The following is a 19829-nucleotide window of genomic DNA, read 5'->3' as shown; positions in this document are numbered from 1 at the left end:
CCCCCCAGCTCATGACTATCTTATCAAACAGAAAACGAACTAATCTATCGTATAGGCAACACACAACCTGTATATCCACGCATTCTTTCTGTTTTTAACTAACTAAATTGATAAAACAGAACAAATAGTGGATTTAAGTTGTATAAATGAATCGAGAGAAACCAGCTTTTATCATTGCAAAGTACAAATCTAACAACGTCGGTGTTGTATAATAATTGTGCCTGCAGAAAGTATCTTTTGTGTGTCACCTTTTTCTCTCCCTCTCTTGGTTTCAATTCATGTTTGATAGGCATTGTTTTTTGTACCCAAGAGAAGAAATAATATGGGGGAAAATCAATTGTCCACAAACGAGGCTGCATCTGCAAGGCAGAAGAAAGTGGACGAGTGGTTGCCAATAACGTCTTCCAGAAACGCTAAATGGTGGTATTCCGCGTTTCACAATGTCACAGCCATGGTCGGTGCTGGTGTACTCAGCTTGCCCTATGCCATGTCCAACCTAGGATGGTATTATACCATACTATCTCAAACTGAATATTTATAAAGATCTCAAAGTGAAATATCTAGTTATATATCTTATTAATGTCAAACGCACTTACAATATACATGTTTACTTTTGATTTGATGACGAGTCCAAGCTGATTAGTAATGTCGTATATGTTAATATGTATCTAAAGCAATCGAACAATTCATGATTTAAAGAAAAAAATCATAAAATATTTTAAAATGTGTATACAAGTTAGAACCTGTACGTAAAAATTTTAAAAATGTTAAGTCGAACATTTTTAGATGTTAACATATCTTTAACAACAAATTTTCTCATGATCTACAAAGAGTTTGAGACTGACCACTAATATTTTAGTTACTGATTCGTTTATAATTTTGATGGCAGGGGACCTGGAGTGACAGTCATGATTATATCATGGGTGATAACGTTTTACACCATATGGCAAATGGTGGAGATGCACGAGATGGTTCCAGGGAAGAGGTTCGACAGATACCACGAGCTGGGACAGCACGCATTTGGAGAGAAGCTTGGACTATGGATTGTGGTGCCACAACAGCTAATTGTTGAAGTAGGTGTGAACATTGTGTACATGGTGACGGGAGGAAAGTCATTGAAAAAAATCCATGACCTTCTTTGCACCGATTGCAAAGAGATAAGAACTAGCTTTTGGATTATGATCTTTGCTTCCGTACACTTTGTTCTCTCTCACCTTCCTAATTTTAACTCCATATCTGGTGTCTCTCTCGCTGCAGCCGTTATGTCCTTAAGGTAATTCTAAGTTCATACATATGATAATGAAAAACTTGATTAAAATGGCTCTATATTGTTTATAAGTTTTTAACTATTTATCAAAAGAAAAAAAAAAATCGATTTCAGCTTAGGCTTCCATATTACTTGTAGCTTTCAACTCAAAATTAATTGATAACTAGTGAATTTCATAGCTTGCTTATATACTATTTCAGTATGTAACTTATAGTTAATGTGAGATTTCTTAATATGGATTTATATGTAATATATGCAGCTACTCAACAATTGCTTGGGGAGCCTCCGTGAAGAAAGGGGTACAACCAGATGTAGACTACACGTTTAGAGCCACGACGAGTTCAGGAAAAGTGTTCAACTTCATGAACGCACTAGGAGATGTGGCATTTGCATATGCTGGTCATAATGTGGTGTTGGAGATTCAAGCTACTATTCCTTCAACTCCCGAGAAACCATCTAAGATCCCAATGTGGAGAGGAGTGGTTGTTGCCTACATCGTGGTTGCCATCTGCTATTTTCCTGTTGCATTTGTTTGCTACTATATTTTTGGAAATAATGTGGATGACAATATTCTTATGTCACTGGAGAAACCAACTTGGCTTATCGTCATGGCTAACTCATTCGTGGTTATTCATGTTATTGGAAGCTATCAGATATTCGCAATGCCGGTTTTTGATATGCTTGAAACCTTTTTGGTAAAACAAATGATGTTTGATCCTTCCTTCAAACTCCGTTTCATCACTCGAACTTCATATGTTGGTAAGTTTTCTCTTAATTCAGATTGAATCACTACTCTTATATAACAAAATATGAACTACACTGACTACTTGATGGAACAGCTTTAACCATGTTCATTGGCATATGCATTCCATTTTTTGGTGGATTACTCGGCTTTTTTGGAGGATTTGCCTTTGCCCCAACAACTTACTACGTAAGTAATTCTGTTGACAAAACTAAGAATATTCTTATATTTCAAAGAAACCATAATAAATTATTCTGATACACTTTTTCATTTTTCCTATGATTAGCTGCCATGCATAATGTGGTTGATTCTCAAGAAACCAAAGAAGTATGGATTGTCTTGGTCTCTTAACTGGGTATATTTCCTTTTACTCATCATATTCCACCATATATGTCATTTTATTTAATTTTGTTAAATTTGACAACAAATTGTTGTTTCTTTATGTGAAAATTGCAGTTCTGCATAGTGGTCGGCGTACTATTAACGATCGTAGCTCCCATTGGTGGCCTCAGAACCATTATCATGTCTGCCAGTGACTACAAGTTCTTCTCTTGAACAAATTATACGCAGTTATGCGTTTATTTTTGGAATACCGTCTATTTAGGACTTCCAAATGTAATGCTATTATATATTTAAATAAAAACATGATTTAAGGCTGCCTCTAAACTTCTCTTCTTTTCTTGATGTACTAGGATAAGATATGCGCATTGCGCAAGATAAATTCATATGAAAATTATTGAATATATATCTTATGGAAAAATAAAATTTATATGTTTGATCGAATTTTAATATTTTTGGCCTTTAAACAACTTTTTAAAAACTTTTTTGTTAATTACATAATTTGTTTACTCCTAAGCTGATCTTATTTTTAAAAATATTTTATGTCAAAAATCACTTATCGCATAAGAACCTAACGTTTAGGCCGAAGAATCTCAGACATACTACTTGGTTACAATGAAACCATGCCAGCTCGGTTTTATATCATGATTTAGCAATTTAAAAGTTAATTATGGTTATGAGAAGGTTACGTTCACGTGTCAATCCTATCTATCTTAAATATTTTTCTCATATTGTGCTTTTTTCATTTTGGTTATTGATTGATATAAATATTGATTTTTTAGTTTATTCTCATTTCGTTATTTTGTTTTGGTCTGAGATTTAGCAAATGTTTAAGATTTAATATTATTAACGAGATATGTACTTAGGTTAAGATCTGCGCCTTGTGCAGAATAAATATTTTATATTTTTTACTTATTTTATGTTTTTCTGCATACTATGAAAATAAAATAATAATTATATATTAAATAATTTACTATTATGTAATAATTTGGTGTTCACATATAAATGAAATGACCGCTCTTGTTTATTCGCAATCATTGTAGGGTAAATAAATCAAAACATCAATCATATTCATCGTATATGAGATATAATTAAATTTAAATGATATTAACATATAATATACTTTTAATATGAATATTTATTAAATGAGGTTTCTACTCATATGATTTTATGATTATTTGCATATTTGTGTAACAAAATTTTACACCAAGGATTTTTTTATAATGCGAAATGTTTAGTGGTTTCAAAAATTTATAATCATTTAAAAAATATGAAGTTTTCAAAATTAAAATATAAACTTTTCAATATATGTTCAACGCATATATCAAAATATAACTATGTATTTTCATATGATGTATAGTTTAATTTAAACGATATGAAATATATATATTTATATATATATTAACATAAACACCTATTAAAATAAAATTATTTATTCATATGATTTTATAATCATTGCATCTTATTATAGAAAAAAATTTAAACCTTGATCACCCAAGTTTATATGAGATTTTTAACATTTTTTTTAATTTTTACTCGTTTTGAAAAATTCAAAATGCAAAATATATAAAAAAATCTAAATTTTTATTATATGATTGATTAATGTAATTGTGTAATTTATTTTAATAATAAATAATTAAACAAAAATGATAGAAAGTATACAAATTGTTAGCAAATCTTTATTATTTAAAATTATTTTTATTATTTAAAATTATTAATTGTCATATATATTTTAATCAAATTAGGTAATTCCGTAGGTTTTATTTCAAGAAATAATATATAATAATTTCAACTTGATAAATGAATGGTCCATAATGAACATAGTATATAATATAGCATTTCCTATCAATTTAATTTTGGACTAATGATATCTCATGATTTTAATAAGTTTTAGATTCATCTTTTAGCTTATTATGATCATTTTTTGTTGCATTTAGGTCTTTGTGTCGCATTTGCATACTCATTTGCATATCATAGGGGTTAGAATGCTCATTTGGAAGTTTGGGGCGAAATTCAAGGGTTAAATTGCACATTTTGGAAGTTTTGGGTCCACTGTGATGTTAACAAGAATCCAGGGACCAAGGTTGCAAATTCGGAATATTCGACTGGGATAAATCAGACGATTGGAAACTTTGGGTTTGATTCGCGAGGGCATTTCTGCACATTCCAAAGCCTGGGTCCATTTTGTACAGAATCAAAAGGCCAGGGACTGGTTTTGAAAATAATGAAGATACCTCCATTGGAGAGCACAAGCTTTCTCTTGGCCGATCCGGAGCTTGACGACGGTCGAGCCTGTTACAGTACCACGGAGAAGGAAGCCACGGTCTGAGAGCACAACACTGAGGAGGAGTTCACGAGCTTCTCTTCGCCGGATCTGAATCCCGACGGCGAGGCTTGCTTCGGCGACCACAGATCACGGCAACGGAGGAGACGACTTTGACGGTGCTTCATGGTGGCTTGAAGATAGATTGTTGATGACGCGACGGCGGCGATTGGCAGCAGAGTCACGACGGAGACGACTAGGACGAGCCACGAGTTTTAACCACGATTAAAGCGGGTCCATTGCAGCAAGTAAGAGACACCGCTCACAACTTTTAGAGGTTGATGGCAGCGGCTTAGTGAAACGGGATGCATAACCCGCGTGCTTCGATGATCCAAATACAAGAAATCAAATGGTTGGCCGGTTATATCCGGTTTGACCCGGTTTACTTCAGTTGAACCAGGACGAAATTGGACCTCTTATAAATAGTTTTAGCTTCCAAAAACCCTAATTTATCTCATTTTCACTCAAGACTTTGTCTAAACTTGTAAAAGCTTGAATCTTTTGATAATCTAAGGAAGTACTTCATCTTATATTTGTGTTTCTCTTGCTCATTAACATGATTAGCCTTGATTCTTACATGGGTTTAAGGTTTCTCATGGAGATTAGTGAGTTGTGACCTTGTGATTCATGGGTTAAATAGATTAGGGTGATTAAGTGGATATTTAGGATTTTTATTGCTTGATTAACATTGTTCTATGCTTGCTAAGTGTTATTAATGCTAGATTAGACTTGATCACTCTCATCTAGACATTAAGCTATTTTACGTCCGAAAGATGTTTGTTAAAATGCTTGAATGAACTTAGTATTGTCTTTCACATACTTGGCCAACGACAGTTGATGTCCGAGATGTTTAAGTGGTTAGTAGACTTGTGATTCATGCATGCTTGATTGCGTTAGCCAGCGACAGTTGATGTTTAATTCATGATTAGCATAGGGGTTTTTGTCACGACAGTGGATTAATCTATATTGAAAGAGATCTAGACCTATATACTTGTTGATTGTTTTGTTTGAACATCCTAGATTGAACTTTGATCACCTTATATCAATTATCATTGTCCATGGATCCATCCTTAGCATTTGATTGAATTCTTGCACTTATTTCTTGATAGGATTTGAGATCACCTTGTTAATATTTCTAGGACATTAGCTTGTTACAAAATCATCCATCTTCTCGTTTGCTTAGATTAAGGAAGCTTGTGTATTCTTGGTGTTATAGATCTCTAGTTCCTTGTGGATTCGATCCTAAAATGCTACAGTGACATACCATTCGATTGTGGTATTGTTAGCACATTAGGTTAATTGGTGTGTGCTTAAACGCATAATCAATTTGGCGCCGTTGCCGGGGAACTAAGTAGATTTGTCACTAGGATTTCAAACTTTCTTGAGATTAAACTTTATTTTTTTTATGCTTTGTTTTGCTTTTGTATACTTACTAACCTTTTATTCTAGCTTTTTGCTATTTGCAGTGATGGCAGCAAGTAACTTTGTTTGGCCACAAGAAGAGGAAGACACACTTGAAGATCACATTGATGATGATATTGATGATGATGAGACTAACCTTTTATTCTAGCTTTTTGCTATTTGCAGTGATGGCAGCAAGTAACTTTGTTTGGCCACAAGAAGAGGAAGACACACTTGAAGATCACATTGATGATGATGATGAGCCATATATGGAGGAGTCATTTGATGAAAGTATACTCACACCAGAACAGAGTGTAAAGGAGATAAGAATGGCTCAACAGCTCAAAGAGGTATTTTATTGGGTTCCAGCAATCCAAGTGGCAGGTATATGCAATTCGACTTTAGAACTTCATTTTGAGGATATTTTCTTGCCATGTGTTGAAGAGATTGCCTCTGATTTGAATTCTCATGTGCTCATCAATGAATGTCTTGATCTGATATGTGAAACTAGAAAACTAGATGACTTGAGAGTAGAAAATCTTGCTAGAGATCATATTGAAGTTTGTTTTGACAAAAACTATCTTTGTGCTTCAATTGATCTTGAATTTGAGTTTTTGATGCTTGATGAACTTAGACCTCTTCTTGAACTAGCTGATTTAGGGGATGAGCTTGATGTGAATAAGATCTTGCTTGAGATAGAAAACCCCCTTGTCAAAGACAATAATGAGAATGAGAACTTTGTGTTTCCATCAAATGCATTTGATTATCATGACCATTTGAACTTCAATGAGCATTTCATAATTCAAGTTACATCTTTAGTGAAGCTCTTTGATGAAAAATCTGTCTATTTTCTATGGACAGTAGTGTGCTCCTTTGCATACTTTGTTTCTTGTTCTAGTAGGAGAAGAACCAAAGATGCATTGGCTCAAACTTTTGATACCTATGATTAGCAAGCACACAAAGTCAAGCTAGAGACTTAAAACAAGCTCACTTGGGAGGAAATCCCATGTTATCCATTGTATTTATTTCTTTATCTTTCTTTTTAGGTTATTTAATAAGTATGGTTGAGGCTTCTCAGGTCAAGTCTTACCTACCATGGCTGATGTGAAGCATTGTGACTCTAGACACTTGCCTTCTCCCCTTCAGTCCATGTCCACCGATGAACCACACCCGAGGCCAAGGGTCCTCTACCACCCAATTCAGCCAATAACTCTAAGTAAGTGTCACTCCAACCTTGTACATATTTACTTTTCATGTTTATTTCTTTCTCTTGATCTCTTCTTTGAGCGTACTCTCACACAAGGGACTGTGTGAAGTAAGTTTGGGGGAGAGTCTACTATCTCACATCATTTTCTGTTTTGTTTACTTGCCATGAGTCTCATGCATTGCATTGTGAATACTTATTTTCATAGAAAATCCATAAAATTTTGAATTTCTTTTGAAAATCTTCATGTAGTTTCACTTGATCCATTTCCATCTTTAGGATTGAGTCCAGAAGCATTTAGATTGCATTCATGCATTGGGAGAAACCTTGTAAAGAACACATGTCTAGAACTCAATTTGACATCCTAGCTAAACATATCAAGTAGCTTAAGCATCTCTTAAAAATCTTGTAAGCTTCGAGACTTGAAAACTCTTCTTGAAACTTGTTGCTTGCTTGATGATTGACATTGTTCTTGAAACCAACTCCAAATGAACTAAAGGTTAATGAACTTAATCTCTCTTGCATATGGGCATTTGCATACTTGATCATGGATATTATACACATTTGGGTTATCTTTCTCTCTTTGTACCAATCTTTGTTTACCCATATGGCACTTCCATACCCACTAACCCTCACCATTCTTTGAAGCCAACATTAATTTGCTTGAGTGAGGTCTTTTATTGATAGCATGTCATGTGCAAAATCTTGAGAGTATTAGGAGCGACAATGGGTTGTTCTCATATTTGGCTAGCATTAGGACTTCATTTAAGCTAGCCTTTAGGATGGTTGTTGGGTTTATGAGTTTAAATTCTTTTGATCTTGGGAATGAGAGAGGGTGAGTGAAAGAAATGAACCAAAAGAGTGTTTAAAGGAAGAAACCCCTAGGGACAAAGAAAGTTAGAAAATAAGCTCTAGAGTATCAATAAAACCCCCTCCCATATATAAAAAAATCAAGAATCAAAGAAACAATAACTGAGTGGAAAAAAAAAAGAGAGAGCTGAGCCAAAAAAGTTTAAATTCAAACTAAAAAGTCCCTTGTTGGTTGAATCAAAGAAAATAAAAGAAAAGAAAAGAGTGTTCATTGGGTGAGAGATGAAAGTGGGTGTATCTTGGGTTTGGGTTTGAAGAAAAGATGGGTAGAACTTGAAACCACTTAGGAAAATGGTAGAATGATGAGAACAAGGCATTGTATGCATGAATTGCTCATTTTCTTAGATAAATTTTGCATAATGATCTTGCTCCTATTCTTGAGTGTGAGTCACCAATAAAATATGCATTGAAAACCCATTTTCTTCACATTAGACTATCTTCTCTCACCAAGCCAAATGATTGAGATCAATTGTCCATTTGCAAGAATTCACCTTGTGTGTGTGTGTTTTAATAAATGTAAGAGTTGGCTAAGGAACTTGTTGGTTGAATGGCAATGTAACTTGTGTAGAGATAAAAGAGTATTGATACGCCTAGAGAAGCTAGAATGTAATAAAAGTGTTTGTTCATGCTATTTGCTATGTTTTCTTTGGGATGTCATATTGAAGGCTAGAAAGTGTTTCTTTTGGTTATAAGCTCCCAATTTTAAATATCTCCTTCTTGATTGTTTTTGACAAGTAAATGACTAGTGTGGGGTAGTTGATATCTCATGATTTTAATAAGTTTTAGATTCATCTTTTAGCTTATTATGATCATTTTAGGTTGCATTTAGGTCTTTGTGTTGCATTTGCATACTCATTTGCATATCATAGGGGTTGGAATGCTCATTTGGAAGTTTGGGGCGAAATTCAAGGGTTAAATTGCACGTTTTGGAAGTTTTGGGTCCACTGTGATGTTAACAAGAATCCAGGGACCAAGGTTGCAAATTTGGAATATTCGCCTGGGCTAAATCGGACGATTGGAAACTTTGGGTTTGATTCGCGAGGGCATTTCTGCACATTCCAAAGCCTGGGTCCCTTTTGTACTCAATCAAAAGGCCATGGACTGGATTTGAAAATAATGAAGAAACCTCCATTGGAGAGCACGAGCTTTCTCTTGGCCGATCCGGAGCTTGACGACGTGGCGAGCCTGTTACAGTACCACGGTAGAGACATCCAATGACGTATATCATATAATATATTACCCAACTACAGATGCTGGAGACATAAAAATAATGTATGGTTGATAGATTCTTCCTCTAGGCAGCATATCTGACAATCTGGATATGTATTTATTCCACGAGAACAAAGTTGAACATAAGTAGGAAGAGCACCTGAAACTGTTCTCCATAGGAAGTGTTGTATCTGAGGGAGAATATCCAATTTCCATATCATCCTCTTGATAGAAATCGATCCTTCAGGTTGGACAATATCATCTCCTTCATAAAAATCATGAGTAGCTGTCCAGTATCCTGACTTTACTTTATACTCCATATTTGTTGTATAAGGCCAGACATATTGATCATGTCTATTATATTTCGATAATCTGATTTGTTGGACCAACTCAATGTCTTCGGGTAACAATAAATGAGATAACTTATCCTCATCCCAAGTTCCAGTAATAGGATTGATAAGCTCTGCAACAGTCATATCAGGGACTAAACACGGAGATATTATCTTCCGAGGAGGTAAAGCTGGCAACCACTGATCTTCCCATATTCGAGTATTCATACCATCAACAATTTTCATAATCAAACCCTTCTTCAATAACTCCTTTCTAGCTTGGGTGTATTTCCATCCATACGAAGACGTAGTTGAACTTGTTGACTGTAAGAATGTCAACGAGTTGTAATAACGACCTTTATATAATCTGGCCAACAAGAAATGATGATTTTGTTCAATCTTCCAGGCTTCCTTAGCAAGTAAAGCTTTGTTAAAAGCATATAAATCTCGAAAACCCATTCCTCTTTCTGTTTTTTGTAAGCATAATTTTCTCCAAGATATCCAAGAAATCTTTCTCTTCCCTTCTGTCTGACCCCACCAAAAAGCTGTAAGCTGAGAATTGATACCATCACATATATTTTTTAGAAGTAGGAAACAACTCATTGGGTAGACGGGTTTAGCTTGTAAAACAGATTTGATCAAAACCTCTTTCTCAGCCGGTGATAAGAATTGAGTTTACCAGAGAGAAGTCTGCTCCTTAACTCTCTCTACAATCCCCTGGAAATTAGAAACTTTGCTTCAACTAAATTGCTCTGGCAAGCCTAAATATTTACCCTCTCCACCTAAGGTACTTATTTTCAGTATTTGTTGAATATGTGGTCTTATATTCTGCGGAATCCTTTTGCCAAAGATGATCGAAGATTTATCATATTTGGCTTTCTGGCCCGGGATCTTTTCATACTGATCAAACAAGAAGCCAGACAGGTAGTATCCTCCAGGTTGCTCGACAGAAAAACAGTGAATCATCTGCAAAGAATAGATCAGTAACCGTTTGACATCGACTAGCTAACCTCATTCCTCGTAAAGACTGAGACTCATGTGCTCTATCCATCATTTGAATAAGAACCTCCACCCAAAGAAGGAAAATGTATGGTTACATTGCATCTCTTTGTCGCAAACCACGTGAATGTGTAATACTTCCATATGGAAAACCATTAACTAGAACATAATAGGTAACTGACCGAACACATTCCATTGTTAGAGCAACCCATTTGTCATCAAATCCCAACTGTAGCATTGTTGCCTCCAAAAAAGACCATTTCACACTATCATTTGCCTTACTAATATCAGTCTTTATTGCAACAAACTTCTTAGAACAATCCTTCTTAGATTTGAAAGCTGATATTAGTTCATGAGCCACTAAGATATTATCAGAGATTTGTCTTCCAGAAACGAAAACTGCTTGTGATTCAGAGATTATACCATCCAAGCAGGATTGAAGCCGTAAACACATAATCTTAGAGATGAGCTTATAAGCCACTGTGCACAGACTAATAGGTCGATAATTACATATATCGGCAGCACCAGGGAATTTTGGAATAAAAAAGATATTAGTATGATTAATCTGTGGTTTCCTTGATTCAGAAAAAAAAATTCACCATACTGCAAACATCAGGTGCTATTACCTCCCAAAAATGATGATAGAAGGAAACTATGAATCCATCAGGACCAGGAGCTCTCTCTGATCCAATCATAAACATTGCTTGCTTAATTTCACCCTCTGAAACTTCTTTGATTAGTAACTGGTTCATTGCACGTGTGACCTTCCGATGTATATGGGATAAAATGTCATTACCAAACATAACATTATAAGAAACAAACATACTGGAAGAATACTCTGCAATCTGAGCTGTAGCCTCATCCTTAGTATTAAGTATGCCACTTCCATCAAAATTCCTGTGATATTATTATAGTTACGCTTAGTTTTAACTCCATGACAAATAATCCCAAACCCCAACTCTTTACATTTTCCGACTTTGAAAATTAGAAGGCCCAATAAACAAAGGCAATAGCAATCCCGCCCAAAATCTGACATTTTGCATAACCCTATGATTAGCAAGCACACAAAGTCAAGCTAGAGACTTAAAACAAGCTCACGTGGGAGGAAATCTCATGTTATCCATTGTATATATTTCTTTATCTTTCTTTTTAGGTTATTTAATAAGTATGGTTGAGACTTTTCAGGTCAAGTCTTACCTGCCATGGCTGATGTGAAGCATTGTGACTCAAGACACTTGCCTTCTCCCCTTCAGTCCATGTCCACCGATGAAACAAACCCGAGGCGAAGGGTCCTCTACCACCCAATTCAGCCAATAACTCTAAGTAAGTGTCACTCCAACCTTGTACATATTTACTTGTCATGTTTATTTCTTTCCCTTGATCTCTTCTTTGAGCGTACTCTAACACAAGGGACTGTGTGAAGTAAGTTTGGGGGAGAATCTACTATCTCACATCATTTTCTGTTTTGTTTACTTGCCATGAGTCTCATGCATTGCATTGTGAATACTTATTTGCATAGAAAATCCATAAAATTTTGAATTTTTTTTGAAAATTTTCATGTAGTTTCACTTGATCTATTTGTATCTTTAGGATTGAGTCCAGAAGCATTCAGATTGCATTCATGCATTGGGAGAAACCTTGTAAAGAACACATGTCTAGAACTCAATTTGACATCCTAGCTAAACATATCAAGTAGCTTAAGCATCTCTTAAAAAGCTTGTAAGCTTCGAGCCTTGAAAACTCTTCTTGAAACTTGTTGCTTGCCTGATGATTGACATTGTTCTTGAAACCAACTCCAAATGAACTAAAGGTTAATGAACTTAATCTCTCTTGCATATGGGCATTTGCATACTTGATCATGGATATTATACACATTTGGGTTATCTTTCTCTCTTTGTACCAATCTTTGTTTACCCATATGGCACTTCCATACCCACTAACCCTCACCATTCTTTGAAGCCAACATTAATTTGCTTGAGTGAGGCATTTTATTGATAGCATGTCATGTGCAAAATCTTGAGAGTATTAGGAGCGACAATGAGTTGTTCTCATCTTTGGATAGCATTAGGACTTCATTTAAGTTAGCCTTTAGGATGGTTGTTGGGTTTGTGAGTTTAAATTCTTTTGATCTTAGGAATGAGTGAGGTTGAGTGAAAGAAATGAACCAAAAGAGTGTTTAAAGGAAGAAACCCCTAGGGACAAAGAAAGTTAGAAAATAAAAGCTCTAGAGCATCAATAAAACCCCCTCCCATATATAAAAAAAATCAAGAATCAAAGAAACAATAACTGAGGGGAAAAAAAAAAGAGAGAGCTGAGCCAAAAAAGTTTAAATTCAAACTAAAAAGTCCCTTGTTGGTTGAATCAAAGAAAATAAAAGAAAAGAAAAGAGTGTTCATTGGGTGAGAGATGAAAGTGGGTGTATCTTGGGTTTGGGTTTGAAGAAAAGATGGGTATAACTTGAAACCACTTAGAAAAATGGTAGAATGATGAGAACAAGGCATTGTATGCATGAATTGCTCATTTTCTTAGATAAATTTTTCATAATGATCTTGCTCCTATTCTTAAGTGTGAGTCACCAATAAAAGATGCATTGAAAACCCATTTTCATCACATTAGACCATCTTCTCTCACCAAGCCAAATGATTGAGATCAATTGTCCATTTGCAAGAATTCACCTTGTGTGTGTGTGTTTTAATAAATGTAAGAGTTGGCTAAGGAACTTGTTGGTTGAATGGCAATGTAACTTGTGTAGAGATAAAAGAGTATTGATACGCCTAGAGAAGCTAGAATGTAATAAAAGTGTTTGTTCATGCTATTTGCTATGTTTTCTTTGGGATGTCATATTGAAGGCTAAAAAGTGTTTCTTTTGGTTATAAGCTTCCAATTTTAAATATTTCTCTCTTGATTGTTTTTAAAGTTTACTTGTGGACAATTAAAGGACTAGTATGAGGGAGTTGATATCTCATGATTTTAATAAGTTTTAGATTCATATTTTAGCTTATTATGATCATTTTAGGTTGCATTTAGGTCTTTGTGTTGCATTTGCATACTCATTTGCATATCATAGGGGTTGGAATGCTCATTTGGAAGTTTGGGGCGAATTCAAGGGTTAAATTGCACATTTTGGAAGTTTTGGGTCCACTGTGATGTTAACAAGAATACAGGGACCAAGGTTGCAAATTCAGAATATTCGCCTGGGCTAAATCGGACGATTGGAAACTTTGGATTTGATTCGCGAGGGCCTTTTTGCACATTCCAAAGCCTGGGTCAGTTTTGTACAAAATCAAAAGGCCAGGGACTGGTTTTGAAAATAATGAAGAAACCTCCATTGGAGAGCACGAGCTTTCTCTTGGCCGATCCGGAGCTTGACGACGCGGCGATCCTGGTACATTACCACCGAGAAGGAAGCCACGATCTGAGAGCACGACACCGAGGAGGAGCTCACGAACTTCTCTTCGCCGGATCTGAATCCCGACGGCGAGGCTTGCTTCGGCGACCACAGATCACGGCAACGGAGGAGACGACTTTGACGGTGCTTCACGGTGGCTTGGAGATAGATTGTGGTGACGCGACGGCGGCGATTGGCAGCAGAGTCACGACGGAGACGACTAAGGACGAGCCACGGGTTTTAACCACGATGAAAGCGGGTCCATTGCAGTGGGTAAGAGACACCGCTCGCAACATGTCGAGGTTGATGGCAGCGGCTTAGTGAAACGGGATGCATAACCCGCGCGCTTCGATGATCCAAATACAAGAAATCAAATGGTTGACCGGTTATCTCCGGTTTGACCCGGTTTACTTCAATTGAACCAGGACGAATTTGGACCTCTTATAAATAGTTTTAGCCTCCAAAAACCCTAATTTATCTCATTTTCTCTCCAGATTTTGTCTAAACTTGTAAGAGCTTGAATCTTTTGATAATCTAAGGAAGTATTTCATCGTATATTTGTGTTTCTCTTGCTCTTTAACATGATTAGCCTTGATCCTTACATGAGTTTAGAAACCATGGAGATTAGTGAGTAGTGACCTTGTGATTTATGTGTTGAATAGATTAGGGTGATTAAGTGGATATTTAGGATGTTTATTGCTTGATTAATATTGTTCTATGCTTGCTAAGTCTTCTTAATGCTAGATTAGATTTGATCACTCTAATCTAGACCTTAAGCTATTTTACGCCTGAAAGGTGTTTGTTAAAATGTTTGAATGAACTTAGTATTGTCTTTTACATACTTGGCCAACGACATCTGATGTCCGAGATGTTTAAGTGATTAGTAGACTTGTGATTCATGCATGCTTGATTGCGTTAGCCAACGACAGTTGATGTTTAATTCATGATTAGCATACAGGTTTTTGCCAGGACTGTGGATTAATCTATATTGAATGAGATCTAGACCTATAGACTTGTTGATTGTTTTGTTTGAACATCCTAGATTGAACCTTGATCACCTTATATCAATTATCATTGCCCGTGGATCCATCCTTAGCATTTGATTGAATTCTTGCACTTATTTCTTGATTGGATTTGAGATCACTTTGTTTATATTTCTAGGACATTAGCTTGTTACAAAATCATTCATATTCCTGTTTGCTTAGATTAAGGAAGCTTGTGTATTCTTGGTGTTATAGATCATTGGTTCCTTGTGGATTCGATCCTAAAATGTTACAATGACATATCATTCGATTGTGATATTGTTGGCAGATTAGGTTAATTGGTGTTTGCTTAAACGCCTAATCAACTAACAAAATTCTTAATTGATTCTTAAGCCGCCACGTAACCAAAATTAGCATTTCAATTACGTGATAATTCAGCAAGACACTTTTTTAATTAGTACAAATTACATGTTATAATTTTAAAATGTTTCTCTATTAATATATAGTGTATCTTCTATTTATAAATTATATAAATAATATTATACAAAGGTCTAATATGAAACCATCGATTTATACATCATGTTGTCTGGGATAAATATCGCTTCTTTTACGTGTATGATATATAGATTTTTCGTAAAAACTACATCTAATTGCACCATATATCTGATGTTTTAGGTGCTTTTTCTCATTTGTTTTTTCAATCTTTTAACACGTAAGAGAGTTTTACAATTTATCCCCAACGAGTTCATTATACAAACTATTTAAAAAAGGAAGTAAGATATTAAATTTTTTTTAAAAACCATCCATTTATTTATAATCTAGGTGCTTCTTCCGTAGTCATGTAGAAATATTAACATTTACAAAATATATAATTTATGATATTGATTAATATTTTATTTTAAAAGTTTTTAATCGTTTGTAATTTATATGTATTCAAAACAAATAGGAATTTTTTAAACAAACATCTGATTTTACTAATAAACAATTTGATCGATTCAGTTATTTTTTGAGTATATAAGATTGTCATTATTCATCTCAGTTGAAACATAAATGTTTCATGATTATAAATAGGCTAAAATAATATTAGCTTTGTTATTTGCATTTAATTTGTTTTATTGTCTTGGATTCATAATATATATTTGTAAAATTATGTTTAATTTTGATAGATGTTATTAAGGTATACATATGGGAAAGGGTTGTCAGTTCGGAGTTGTATAAGTGAACATAATAAGTAATTTTTTTATAAGTTTATGCATGTATATAATTATTTATAATCAAACTAAATCATGATAATTTTTAATATATAATTTTCACTTATTCATTAGTTTTAAGTCGTTTTTACATGCAGAAAAATAAATAGTAAATTGTTATAAGTATAATATCCTCACTTAATTAGAGCCCTGATTTTTGAGTATAGAATCACAATCAGTTCACTTACTTATTGTATGGGTATATTGAGCTATATATTTGTATAAAATGATCCTTAAATCGTCGAAGATTGAATTTCGAATAATACAGTGACCCACTTTAAGTTTAATGCTGCGTAGTTTAAACACAAATTAAAAAGGTGTTATTGGTTTATATATTTTGATTGATTTAGAAATTCATGTAATATTTATAAATTCAAGTAAAATATGCAGATTTTTAAATTTTTTGGATTAGTATTTATAAATCCAGAGGTTTTCCCTCGGATTTGAGTCTTTGTATTTTTAACAAAAAAATCCAAACAAATCCATTCAAATCTATTGTAAAATCAAATTTATTAGTAAATCCGTACGATTAAATAACACTTGATAAGTATTTCTAAAATTTGAAATTCTTATAATATTATATGATATATACACTTATCTTTTCTCCTTTTACTCATCCTATTCTACTAGATATGTTATTTTGATACATTTTTAAAAAATTTAACAAAAAATAGTTGTTTCCTGGTGTGAAAGTTAGAGTTCTGTACATAGTTGTAGGTGTAATATTGACAGCCGCCCGTAGCTACTATTGGTGGCGTCACAATTGTCATTATTTTTGCCAAAGACACAAGTTGTTCTCAAAAATCACTTATTTACTTAAGGGCATTAACTCAGCTGAAAAGAATTTTGATTATTTTGTCAGAGGTTTTCAGTTCGAATAACCAGTATGATGAAATTAGTATTACATAATATGATTTCTGGTCTAAAAGTAAAATAAATATTATTATCTTAAATTTTATTTCATAAACCTTAAATACTGAACTATAAACTTTAACCCCTAAACTTCTACCCCGAAAAATCCAAACCCTACTACATTTATGTTATAATTACACAATCCTCTCTTAAAGGATTGTCCGAAATAAAAGTTTGGTTTATTTTATTTTTCTGAACAACATTTTTATTAAATTCAAACTGTATAAGGTCTATATATATAATCAATCAACCATAAAGGAGGAATTGAAAAAAACAACATCACTGCAATCCTCAAAAGCATGTTTGGACAAAACATCAGCGGCCATATTCTTCTCTCGATTGACCAATTCCAAAGAGCACATTGGCAGTAGAGACATCCAATGACGTATATCATATAATATATTACCCAACTACAGATGCTGGAGACATAAAAATAATGTAGGGTTGATAGATTCTTCCTCTAGGCAGCATATCTCACAATCTGGATATGTATTTATTTCACGAGAACAAGGTTGAACATAAGTAGGAAAAGCACCTGAAACTGTTCTCCATAGGAAGTGTTGTATCTGAGGGAGGATATCCAATTTCCATATCATCCTCTTGATAGAAATCGATCCTTCAGGTTGGACAATATCATCTCCTTCATAAAAATCATGAGTAATTGTCCAGTATCCTGACTTTACTTTATACTCTATATTTGTTGTATAAGGCCAGACATATTGATCATGTCTATTATATTTCGATAATCTGATTTGCTGGACCAACTCAATGTCTTCGGGTAACAATAAATGAGATAACTTATCCTCATCCCAAGTTCCAGTAATAGGATTGATAAGCTCTCCAACAGTCATATCGGGGACTAAACACGAAGATATTATCTTCTGAGGTGGTAAAGCTGGCAACCACTGATCTTCCCATATTCGAGTATTCATACCATCAACAATTTTCATAAACAAACCCTTCTTCAATAACTCCTTTCTAGCTTGGGTGTATTTCCAACCATACGAAGACGTAGTTGAACTTGTCGACTGTAAGAATGTCAACGAGTTGTAATAACGACCTTTATATAATCTGGCCAACAAGAAATGATGATTTTGTTCAATCTTCCAGGCTTCCTTAGCAAGTAAAGCTTTGTTAAAAGCATATAAATCTCGAAAACCCATTCCTCTTTCTGTTTTTTGTAAGCATAATTTTCTCCAAGATATCCAAGAAATCTTTCTCTTCCCTTCTGTCTGACCCCACCAAAAAGCTGTAAGCTGAGAATTGATACCATCACATATATTTTTTAGAAGTAGGAAACAACTCATTGGGTAGACGGGTTTAGCTTGTAAAACAGATTTGATCAAAACCTCTTTCTCAGCCGGTGATAAGAATTGAGTTTACCAGAGAGAAGTCTGCTCCTTAACTCTCTCTACAATCCCCTGGAAATTAGAAACTTTGCTTCAACTAAATTGCTCTGGCAAGCCTAAATATTTACCCCCTCCACCTAAGGTACTTATTTTCAGTATTTGTTGAATATGTGGTCTTATATTCTGCGGAATCCTTTTGCCAAAGATGATCGAAGATTTATCATAATTGGCTTTCTGGCCCGGGATCTTTTCATACTGATCAAACAAGAAGCCAGACAGGTAGTATCCTCCAGGTTGCTCGACAGAAAAACAGTGAATCATCTGCAAAGAATAGATCAGTAACCGTTGGACATCGACTAGCTAACCGCATTCCTCGTAAAGACTGAGACTCATGTGCTCTATCCAACATTTGAATAAGAACCTCCACCCAAAGAAGGAAAATGTATGCTTACATTGCATCTCTTTGTCGCAAACCACGTGAATGTGTAATACTTCGATATGGAAAACCATTAACTAGAACATAATAGGTAACTGACCGAACACATACCATTGTTAGAGCAACCCATTTGTCATCGAATCCCAACTGTAGCATTGTTGCCTCCAAAAAAGACCATTTCACACTATCATTTGCCTTACTAATATCAGTCTTTATTGCAACATACTTCTTAGAACAATCCTTCTTAGATTTGAAAGCTGTTATTAGTTCATGAGCCACTAAGATATTGTCAGAGATTTGTCTTCCAGAAACGAAAACTGCTTGTGATTCAGCGATTATACCATCCAAGCAGGATTGAAGCCGTAAACACATAATCTTAGAGATGAGCTTATACGCCACGGTGCACAGACTAATAGGTCGATAATTACACATATCGGCAGCACCAGAGAATTTTGGAATAAAAAAAGATATCAGTATGATTAATCTGTGGTTTCCTTGATTCAAAAAAAAAAAAAATCACCATACTGCAAACATCAGGTGCTATTACCTCCAAAAAATGATGATAGAAGGAAACCGTGAATCCATCAGGACCAGGAGCTCTCTCTAATCCAATCATAAACATTGCTTGTTTAATTACACCCTCTGAAACTTCTTTGATTAGTAACTGGTTCATTGCAGGTGTGACCTTCCGATGTATATGGGGTAAAATGTCATTACCAAACATAACATTATAAGAAACAAACATACTGGAAAAATACTCTGCAATCTGAGCTGTAGCCTCATCCTTAGTATTAAGTATGCCACTTCCATCAAAAATTCCTGTGATAT

General features: G+C 34.6%; 1 protein-coding gene across 1 annotated transcript; it reads left to right on the top strand.

Annotated features, from left to right (window-relative positions):
- The first annotated feature begins 322 nt into the window (after positions 1 to 322).
- LOC106326337 (lysine histidine transporter-like 2) lies at positions 323 to 2564 on the top strand. The gene is made up of 6 exons (XM_013764340.1): positions 323 to 504; positions 890 to 1273; positions 1527 to 2026; positions 2107 to 2198; positions 2296 to 2364; positions 2466 to 2564. The coding sequence occupies exons 1-6, from the start codon at positions 323 to 325 to the stop codon at positions 2562 to 2564; spliced, it is 1326 nt and encodes a 441-aa protein (XP_013619794.1).
- Positions 2565 to 19829: the final 17265 nt, after the last annotated feature.

Source organism: Brassica oleracea, chromosome C2 (assembly GCF_000695525.1).
Source record: "Brassica oleracea var. oleracea cultivar TO1000 chromosome C2, BOL, whole genome shotgun sequence".
In the NCBI taxonomy this organism is placed as follows: Eukaryota; Viridiplantae; Streptophyta; class Magnoliopsida; order Brassicales; family Brassicaceae; genus Brassica; species Brassica oleracea.
This window is presented reverse-complemented; position numbering and strand designations above follow the sequence as displayed.

Coding starts and splice junctions, on each gene's coding strand:
- LOC106326337 (XM_013764340.1), top strand. CDS start 323: ATGGGGGAAAATCAATTGTCCACAAACGAGGCTGCATCTGCAAGGCAG. Junction 505..889: donor GCCATGTCCAACCTAGGATG/GTATTATACCAT, acceptor TTTTGATGGCAG/GGGACCTGGAGTGACAGTCA. Junction 1,274..1,526: donor GCAGCCGTTATGTCCTTAAG/GTAATTCTAAGT, acceptor TAATATATGCAG/CTACTCAACAATTGCTTGGG.